Here is a 10,556-nt window from a genome sequence, read left to right on the forward strand (position 1 = left end):
GGGAGTCGTGGGGCCTGTGGCTCCCGGCTGGCTGCTCAGGTCTCAGAAACTCACCCGAGAGAAAAATCGACACTTTTTTTTAATAAAAAGGTGAATCACTGAAATTTAGATATACATGTATTGAGTCTTCTGTGTGACAATATTCTGAAATAATTCATATGAACGGCTCTTTAATTCTATGTGTGTTCAGTGTGTCATTTTGACCTTGGTCTCAGCTAAACATTTTTTTTACATAAGAGGTAATGCTAAAAATAGTTTTTGAAATTATTGTAAATAAGTCCAAAGGCATTGGCCAACTAAAGGGGTAGCCCTTGTGATTTTAAGATAAGGAATATATTTTGTTCACTGTAAACTGAGTTTGTTACAAATTAGTGCTATTTATAAATGAGCCTTCAGAGTGTTTTTGTGTGTTTTATTCCACTTGAATGTTTTCTTCTAAAATTCAGTACAAAGGCTACCTAAGCTGAAATTGAGCAAGAACATAATGTGAATATAGAAAGCTATGAAGTTGAGAGCCTTTCAGAAGCCACATTCATGTTTCGTTGCCTGTATGCTAACATAAAGAAACTGCCTTTGCATAGTATTTCTCAAGTTCTCCCCCACATCTGATAGCTGCCCTTTTCTCCTGCAGGATTATGGAATGTGGGAACGTGGAGACAAGACTAATCAGGGCATTCCAGAACTGAATGCAAGCTCAGTGGGAATGGCCAAGGTGACAGTCCTGTTTGCTCTCCTCTGTGTGTTTACTGCTTTGCCTGTTTCTCCTCTTTAGGAATTTAGATTTAGTAGGATTAGTACTTCCTTTTTCAAAAGTCAGCAGCAAGCATGTGAAATCAAAGTGGCACCTGTATCCCAGCCAAGTGAAATTATAGGTCAAGAAAATAAGTTTCCAAGTCGCATGTGACAGAAAACTAAGTGTGTTTTACCCTTACTATTTGAGTGTCCCATGGGTCCAAGCTGTGCTAGTGATGGGCAGTCTCCTTTCTGAGTCATAATTGAATGTTAAAGAATATGAGCATTTTGTAGGGAAGATGCATATCTTCAAGTCTGCAAGGTCAGGTAAGTAACAATAATCAGTGAAGCTAGCCAGATAGAAAACTAGCAGGCAAAAGGGAGATACTGAGAACCCTGCGTACCTTCCCTGAAAGTATTTCAGCTCAAAATCATGTAGAAAAATGATCTTCTAGCCAGCATTGTAATATGTGACTCTGATCACAGCTTCCAGAGTACTGAGGCAGGATGGTGACTTGAACTGAACCCAGGAGTCTGGGGCCAACCTGAACAGAATAATGAGTCCCTGCTCCAAAAAGGAAAAAGAGAATGGAAAAGATGAGACAAGGCAGGACAGTACTGAAGATAAGATAGAAATAAAAAGAAAAAGGAAGGAGAGGGACAAGAGAAGATTCTTAAAGCCAAACACAGTATACCTATGTGCACATCCAGCCTGTAAGCCATTGGTGCGAACCTCTTGCTATGGACGTTTAGTTTACCTCCTCTCACTTCCTTCTCAAAATGGGCATGAACTGGTTAGACAGCATGAAGGCTCCAGAACCACAATTTTAAAAGGAACAATGAATATGTTCTGTCATAGCAAACTGACAGAACATATACTTTTTACAAAAACCAAACTAACATTCTCAATTAACCATGCAGTAAATTAGCTGCTAAAATATGTGAAATAAAAGTCAATTCTGAATTAATTTTAGTGCCCTACACATACTGTTATAAACTTGTTAATATTCCTTCTGTTGGTAGAATATTAATTTCATATGAGGAAATGTTTTCCTTCTTATTCATAGAATGGGTAGTGTTCTACTGGGAAGATCTGAACTACTGAAAATGAAGAGAGGCCATGACAATAGGACTCTAGCTAGATCTTAAAGACATTCTTCATTGCCAGTAGGAGAAATTTGTATGTTAGATTGCTTAATGAAAATGAGTGCCACATTGGTATGCATGTGTGTTTATTAAAAAGAAAATAATTCTTACCTATTTTTATAGGCAGCACTTGAGGCGATTGATGAACTAGATCTCTTTGGAGCTCATGGAGGACGCAAATCGGTGATCCACGTCCTGCCTGACGAAGTTGAACACTGCCAGGTAACCAGTCAGAGCTTCAGAAAGTAAGGAAGAAGAATCCTGGCCAAGAAAGAGTTGGGCTCCACTTCTAGTTACTGGTTCGACTTCTATGTGACTCAGCTCCCTCATTCATAAAATGGACATTTACATAGGCACCTTCTCTCCTGCCTTACAGCGTAACTGTAAGGATTAGAGTAAATGAACCTGGGCAACTCGTCCAACTACTTTGTAGCCAGAAAGTACTATTCAGACATAAGCCATAATGATTCTCTGTGTGTGGAGCTAACAGCCAGAGCATCTTGGTTTTGCTAGTAGCAAAATCTGTCATCTTTTGTTGTTGTTGCTGCTGTTTTTAGTACATAAATGGATTTCTCACAGATTAATTTTTTGGGAGCTCACTCATTCATTGGGAGCACTGCTCCCAAATAGAGTGGCTCACTAGTGGTATTTCACTTGAAGTGAAGAGGAATGGTGTGCAGAGTGAGTGGGAGGAGAGATGACATGAGAATGAGAGAGATGGCAAATTCATAGAGCTTCTTTGAAATATAGATCACAGAGAAGAATAATTGGGACAGTGTAGGGGATGCCATTAAGCAGAGTCCTTAACTGGTAGCATATGATCAAACTTAGTGTGGACATACTATACACTGGAAGTAAAGTGAGTCAGATTATAGCTTGTAAATAACAAACCATGTATGATGGTGCATGCCTATAATCCTAGCCAGGGGTGGCAGGAGGACCAGAAGTTCAAGCTTATCTTCATCTACATAGAGAATTACTAAATTCAAGGGCAGCTTAAGCCACATGAGACCTTGTCTGCAAACTAAACCCAAAACACTTGTAAATAGCTTCAAGTAGGAATTTGTGTTTTGAGGCTGAGAAACCCTGAAAAGGAGTGATTATAGCCATGTACTTTATAGTTGCACTTTGTCCAATGAGGAATGGTATATACTATGGTATCAGAATGTATGTTGTCTCTCATTAACCAAAATGTACCATACAAGCATATGTGTATAGTAGGTTATAAGTGTTTGTAAGTGATATTTATACAACAATGAGGTCACCTCATATTTTATTTCTCAGACTATACCACTCATTATTAAGTGATTCATGACTATAGTTAAAGAACTGAGGCAAGAATCGGTTGACTCTAAAAAGGTTTTATTCTGAAGCTGAAGGGTTCCACTTAGCTTAACTATACCTTCCAGCTCGTTCCATCTCTCCTACTAAGCATAGTCCTTAATGAGGTATCTGATGTTTTCTTAGAGTTTACATGAATAAAGGAATACTGATATGTGTCTTAATAGATGTATAGTGTAGTGGAAAAGAATACGCTGGCTTAGAATCCTAGCTTGATCACTTATTGACTGCATGACCTTGGGCATGAATCCTGTATCTCAGAGTCCTTGTGTATTAATTTGGCATAATATTGTATCTCTGTCTTCATATGGAAGATTTAATGAGCTTGTGTTTGCAGGTGTCTAGCCCATGTCTGTACACCTACTGGATATAAACATTAGCTCCTTTACTCTCCCCAGTGTTTCTTTATAATTCTAACCTCCTTCTAATTTTATAGTTCTTGATCTAGATGTTGTTGAAGCCATTATGGTAGTACCTTTGATAACCTTAAAAAGATTCTGGGACTAAACTAATTTTCAGCATTCTGCCTGACCACTCATAAAATCTTCTGAATTTTACTCCTCCTTAAAGCACTACCTTACCTAATTCATCTGGACCCATTCCTTTGTCCTGGTTCTGAATGAGTGTCCCTGTCTACTTTCTGTCTTCATTGCCAAAACACCTTGACTGCTGATACAGATAGCACGAGTTCCTCCCCATCAGTGGACATGGAAAGAAGGGAGATAAGCAGTTCTTAGTGAGACTATATCATGCTCTCTTCAACTCCTCTCCTGCTTTTCTAAGGAAGAGGGAACATTGGCTGGGTGACTGGGTTAGCAAAGGTGGCCAACAAATGTCATGTTGTTAAGACCAAATAGACAAACTCATTTGAATGTTTTCTTGAGGCAAAGGTGATGATCCCAAGATACTATATCTAAGTAGTCATGTCTCTCTAGCTTAAACCACCTCTTTGTTTTTTATTCAGTCAATTCTTTTCTCCATGTTGCCAAGAGCATCAACATCTAAAGAAATCGATGCTGGACTTCTTTCTATTATTTCTTTCCCGGCCTTTGCAATAGAAGATGTGAACCTTGTGAACGTGACCAAAAATGAAATTATTTCTAAGCTTCAGGTAAGCATTGGTGGTGTTAGTGCCCTCTGTTCAGCATTAAATGCCACATTCATGTAATGACATGGAGCAGCTCATTCTAGAATGACTCACAGAATGTGTCCAAAGTAGAGTCTACAGGCAAAACAAAACAAAACAAAAAACAAAACCAGAGTCTGAGTGATTAAATAATTTGATTTTCTTCTAAAATAGCAGCACTTGCAACCAAGCAGCTTGGAACACCAGTCCTTATCCTTGCCTTATCTCTAAGACAGGGCTGTACTTGGGTAATTAACCCTTTAGAGGTTATAGGAAGACTCTTTGAGAATCTCCTGAAAGCTCTACAGACCCTGCCAGAACACAATGGCATATCCAAGTGCTTGCTGTGCAAGCAGGAGGACATGAGGTCAGATTCCCAGCACCCATTTAAAAATCCAGACACAGCAGGACACATCCATAATTCCAGCAGTAGGGAAGAAGAGATGGGTGGATCCCTAATGTTTGCTGTCCAGCCTGACTAGTGGAATTGGTCAGCTCCGGGTCAGTTACAGAATCTATGTCAAAAAAAAATAATAATAATAAGGTAGACAAGGATTGAGGAAAACAGCTGACATCAAACTCTAGTCTGCACACACACACAGATGCACATGCATATACTTGAATACATACGCATAGGCATGCACACAAAAGAATAATATAGAAATCCCTGTTCTGATTAATGGGTAAAGAAAATATGATGCGTACACACACACACACATTGGAGTATTATTAATCTATAAGAAGAGTAAGTATGTCATATACAGGAATATGGATAGAGCTGAAGATCATTGTGTTAGGAAAAACATGTCCAAAACCAGCAAAGGGAGAGAGGAATAAGTTAACAAGTAGAAGAAAGATGAGTATTTCATGTTTTTTGATAACATGGAATACACTCACATCACATAAAAGGACAAAGGTTTACTTTGAAGAAAAGAAGCCAATGGATAGAAGAAGGGAGATAGAAAGGAATAATAGGTAAATAAGAATGAAGTATTACGACAAATGTCATAAAAATATAAAATATTTTGAAATATTTTTATTATAAGATATAATGAAACATTTTTGTATGCTAATAAAAAATTGAATGGTGAAAATCTATTACTATATTCAGTAAAATGAAGTAACAAATCACTAAGCTGAGGTAATATTATATTCTCAGCAATAGAAATCTATAAAATTATCCAGTAATTTAATTTTCCTAAGTCAAGCTTACATGCTGATTGGCCCACATATATTCTATAAGAAATGCCTTTGTCCCTTGGGAACCAAGCAATTGGAGAGTCTCTGATCATATTCTCAAAAGAAAGCAACTGGGAGAGTCAGGGTCTGTGGAGAAAAGGAAATGATTTAGGTAGCTACAGTTGAAAGGGCAGCTGTAATGTGCTTAAAGGACATTGCATCTGCATTGAGTCTCCTGGGATGATTCCGAGAACCACACAGAACTTGGACAGGCCCCCAGGACAAGTTATAGCCAAGCCTGCCAGGACAGCACCCCCCCCCCCAAGAAACTTGAGAAATAGGCATCCAAAACTGCCATCCAGGGATTAGGACATCAGATAAGACACCATTGCACTCAGCCTCCTTTCTTGGCAACAAGGAAGCTGGAGAGGAACCCTGGCTTATGCAGCCAGTTAACCAGCTACCATATAATGAGTGCAGGAAGCTCTTCTTCCACACCTCCACCTCATAACCCCTTCCCCTTCTTCCCCCTCCTCCAAGCCTTGCCAGGCCTCTGAAATAGACTTTCTTCAATATGAACATCTCATGTGCAGTGAGTCTACAGAGTATCCTTTTAGCTTCCCAGGTATACACATAGGAGTTAGCCATTCCAAATGGCTTCTTCATTCAGTGGCTTCTTCACCTAGTGAGGATATCTTCACATCTCTGGCTGATACTGTAATCCATATGGAAAGAATGGCCATTCATTGAATTCTTGATAATCATACTTGAAGCTCCTCCCCCAACTCTTGGAATGCTTCTTTATTCTCTTCTGAGTGTTATCAAGTCTGAATTTGCTTTGCTTGGTATTTAAAAAAGATCTCTTTACATTAAAGCAAAGAGCACTGGTTCATATTTTCTCCTTGAAAGACTCATGGGTTGAAAGAGGTTGAAGGACTGATTTTAGTTGAAATAAAAAGGCAAAGAAAATTCTTTTGATTTCATCAGCTCTACTATTTTTCTTCACCTTTACCAGGGGCGTTATGGATGCTGTCGCTTCCTTCGGGATGGTTATAAAACCCCAAGAGAGGTTGTATTTAAATATTGTTTCTTATGTTCCTTACCTGCTCTATATCTGCTTGACATAGTGTCATTCTCCCTCTACTGATTATAATTATATGTTGAACGTTGGAAAGGAAAGTATTAATTTTAGAGTCGGAAAGTCTGAAATTATATAGAAAAGAATGATCATCAGGTCAAGCAGTAATGTAAAACCAGCTTGTAAATCAAGGACAAGTAAGTGTAGCCTACATGTTATTTTTTAAAAACTATCTGTAGCCTTCTCCTTGTGTTTTATTCATTTATGATATAAATGAAACAGCTGGATCATCTGCCAAGCTTTGTGATAGGCAAATTGCTATTTCTTAGAGAGATAGGGTACTTTAATATAATAAACTACAGAGGAATCCTGTGTGTATTTCTAATTTAGTTTCTAAAATTTTTCTCAAAGTAGCATTTCCCCATGATAGTAGACTCCTAATCATATCAGCCGGTAAGCTGTATTGACGAGACAGGCAAGGGAAACCCAGTGAGGCACAGTGGCATTATGTATGAGATCTAGCATTCTTTTCTAAAAGTTTGATGTACTTGGTTCTAGGACCCACACCGATTGCATTATGACCCTGCTGAACTTAAGCTCTTTGAAAACATTGAATGTGAATGGCCTGTGTTCTGGACTTATTTAATCATAGATGGAATCTTCAATGGTGATGCTGTTCAGGTGAGAAAATGCTGGGCATTTTAGTCATAAGCCTTTTCATCCCACTGGTAGGCTGATCACTATTAGCATAGAGTCATTCAAGAATTCATTTCATTGTTTCAGTTACCTGTTGCTATTTTCAAACCTTTCCAAAGCCTGGTGAATTAAAGCAACAGATGTTTTATTGATTTGTTCCTAATCTGTTATTTGGATAGAACCACTAAGGACAGATTGTCTCTGCTTCTCCCCTTGTCACCTGGGATAATTCATAGAGCTAGAGGACATCCTATTAATAAAATAGCCCCACTCACATGGCTGGTGAGTGAAATCTGGCCACCAGCTAAGGCCACATGCTCAGCTGAACTGTGGTGGTAGTTTGATTCTTCTCTATGTGCCTCACTTGGGCTTCTCACAGCTTCTCTGGCTTATTAGACTTCATGCTGTAGTTTCCCCCAAGAATGTAAAAGCACAGGCTAACAAGTTTTCTTAAGTCTATTACAGAACTGGCAAAGTCTCTTCTTCACATGGTCAGTTAAATAGCTGTCAGATATTCAAGAGTCGGGGTCAGGGGAACTGAACAAGGACATAAGTGCTAGGAGGCATACATAGTTCCTGTCCATCTGAGACAGGTATTCTTTTCATTCCTTTCAGATCAGTCAGGTACTTTCCTGTTGTTAGTGATACTCTCAGATAACATCTTGTTTAATATATCAACCACCTAACTGTCTCCCAAGCTCTAGCTTTACTCCCTGTTCTTCCCATTCTCTATACCTGAGCTATAGGGATTTCATTAAAAGACAAAGTTAGATTAGGTGCTGCCCTGTAGTCACCTTTCTATTGCTGTGACAAAGTATCTGAGATAAACAAGCTAAAAGGAGGAAGAATTCCTTTTGGCTCACTGTTTCAGAGGTTTCAGCTCCTGGTTGGTTTTGGCCTCATTTCTTTTGGTCCTTTACTGTGGTATTATATTATGGTAGGTATCCTATAGCAGAAGAAAACTATTTCATGTCAGCCAAAAAAAAAAAACCCAGGGCGTGTGCTGGGGAAGAAGCTAGGGTTCTAGTACTTTCCCAAGGGTATAACCCCAATCAATGACTTACTTTCTCCAGATAGGCTCTCTCTGCTAGTCTCCACTCCCACTCAATAGTGCCACTGTTACCAGGAGTTCAGTCTGGCTTCTTAGAGTCCATTCTGATCACATCCCAGATCTGGAGGAGAAGTCTGCCTCATGCATTTTGGCTTTTGAAAGCCAGTTCTCAGGAGCATAGACAATAAGCATAAAAGGTTAAGGTCTTTTATTTGTTCTTATGTTAGAGTTTACCTTGGGCTTTCTTGTCTTTTATTCTCAATATTGGAAGCTCTCTGAATGACTGACTTTGAATTTCACTGAAAACCAAACTCAGCAATGATCAAGGGGATAGGGAGAAGCTAAGGAGATTAAAATTATTATACATTGTATTTTTTAAGGAAATAAGAGAGTTTATTCTGTAACCATTTTAGGTGTCCATGATCCAAGAACACAGATTTAGGTTACCCCAATTTCCATATTCCAACATGGAAACAGTTTCATTAAGTTTTTTATGTTTTTATAGAAGAAACAAAGTCATAAATGAAGGCAAGCTTAAAATACATCGATGGCATAGCTACACCACAGAGGTAGGTGTAGGAAGAGAAGGGAATTTTTTTTTATAGACCCCAGACTGCCATTTAAGATTTTGGAAGCCAGTGGTCATGTTAATAATACAAAGTTTTTGTCATTTGTCACAGGATATTAGTTCTAACAGAGAAGTAGGCAAAGAATGGCTGTACTATAGTGCTAGACTCACTCCAAGATAAGGTCTCTAGAATTTGGACCTGCAACATTCCAATCTCTCCGTAGTACTGAAATTCTAATCAGCTAATCATCTCTGCAGACACAGATTCCTTTCAAGAGCTTTTCCTTCACAGTTCCCCCTGTTGGCCAAGCATCATATTTTGTGCATTCAGGGGCCACATAGTATATATCCAATATTAAAAGATCCTTATAGCTAGGAAGGCCCTTTTTGAGGATCTAGTACAGATGAAGCAGAAGGGAGAGAGGAGTACCTGGTAAAGACCGTCAGGAAACCCCTGGATCATATGAAAACTATTCACATCACAATGTAGATCTGAACTGATTTCTAACCCCTCTGTATGAGCTATAAATTACTATATCTAAAATTAAGCAATCAAGAATACAGTTTGACCTAATGGAGTGAACATTATGGATGAAACAGACATGTCTAAAATAACTAGAGTTTACATATTTTTCATGAGACTGATTATATATTTCCCCTTCCCTATATTTATAGTTATGTAGTTATTTTTACTCAATGAACTATCTTACTTATATTTAAGAGTTAGAAATGAGGCTTTGGAAGAAGTCACTATAGAATTCTCTCCCTTTTTATTGGTAAAATTCAAATATTGTTTTCATTTTTAATACCAGCTAATCATACTATATGACATTTTAGATACTAAATCAAGAAACATTAATACTTATGGCATAAGACATCACCAATGTTCTTGTTAGACATTGCTGTTTTTTGTATAACTTATATAAGAAAAAATAACATAAATCTTTATGTGCTTTTAGCTAGAGTAAATGAAATTAAAGTTTAATTTAAAAGCTATGGTTGTGTTTTTGTGTTTTTTTCTTTCATTTACTTGTTTGTTTAGTTTTTAGTTTTTCGAGGTAGGGTTTCTCTTTGTGTAGACCTGACTATCCTGAAACTCACTATGTAGACCAGGCTAGCCCGAAACTCAGAGATCTGCCTGCCTCTACCTCCCAAGGGCTAGGATTAAAGGTGTGTGCCACCACACCAAGCTTGCTCTCCTTTGCCTGCATGTTCTCTCTCTCTCTCTCTCTCTCTCTCTCTCTCTCTCTCTAAATTATACTGAATAATGAGTGTATGTATGTGTACGTGTGTGTGTGTATATATATATATATATATATCATATATATATATATGATATGTATATATTTATAAAGACAATGGAAAAATTTGAATCTTTTAATACTAGTTTTGAGTAAGGTAAGGGTAAGCAGTCAAAACAAAAAAGGATGCTCAAATGAAAGGATACAGTATCTTTTATTACTTCATTACTATATCTTGTTTTATAATGCTCCCCACTTATGCTCTCTCTTCTAGTTGTCATACTATTTAGAATTTTTTGGCACTATAAGGGATCAAACCCAAATCCTGGGTTTGTATGCAAGGCAAATACTTTACCACTTATCTACATCTTTAGCCCTTGCTGGTGTGTGTGTGTGTG

General features: G+C 38.0%; 1 protein-coding gene across 6 annotated transcripts in view; it reads left to right on the forward strand.

Annotated features, from left to right (window-relative positions):
* Phka2 (phosphorylase kinase regulatory subunit alpha 2) overlaps nt 1-10,556 on the forward strand; it is an 87,549-nt gene that overhangs the window by 37,374 nt on the left and 39,619 nt on the right. For all 6 annotated transcript variants that reach the window (XM_031370341.1, XM_031370363.1, XM_031370352.1 and 3 more), the window contains exons 6-10: nt 632-712; nt 2,002-2,100; nt 4,184-4,330; nt 6,540-6,593; nt 7,161-7,283. In XM_031370341.1, coding sequence (XP_031226201.1) covers nt 632-712; nt 2,002-2,100; nt 4,184-4,330; nt 6,540-6,593; nt 7,161-7,283 — 504 coding nt within the window. The remainder of the gene's footprint in view (nt 1-631; nt 713-2,001; nt 2,101-4,183; nt 4,331-6,539; nt 6,594-7,160; nt 7,284-10,556) is intronic.

The sequence above is a fragment of the Mastomys coucha genome, chromosome X, assembly GCF_008632895.1.
Source record: "Mastomys coucha isolate ucsf_1 chromosome X, UCSF_Mcou_1, whole genome shotgun sequence".
NCBI classification, from domain to species: domain Eukaryota; kingdom Metazoa; phylum Chordata; class Mammalia; order Rodentia; family Muridae; genus Mastomys; species Mastomys coucha.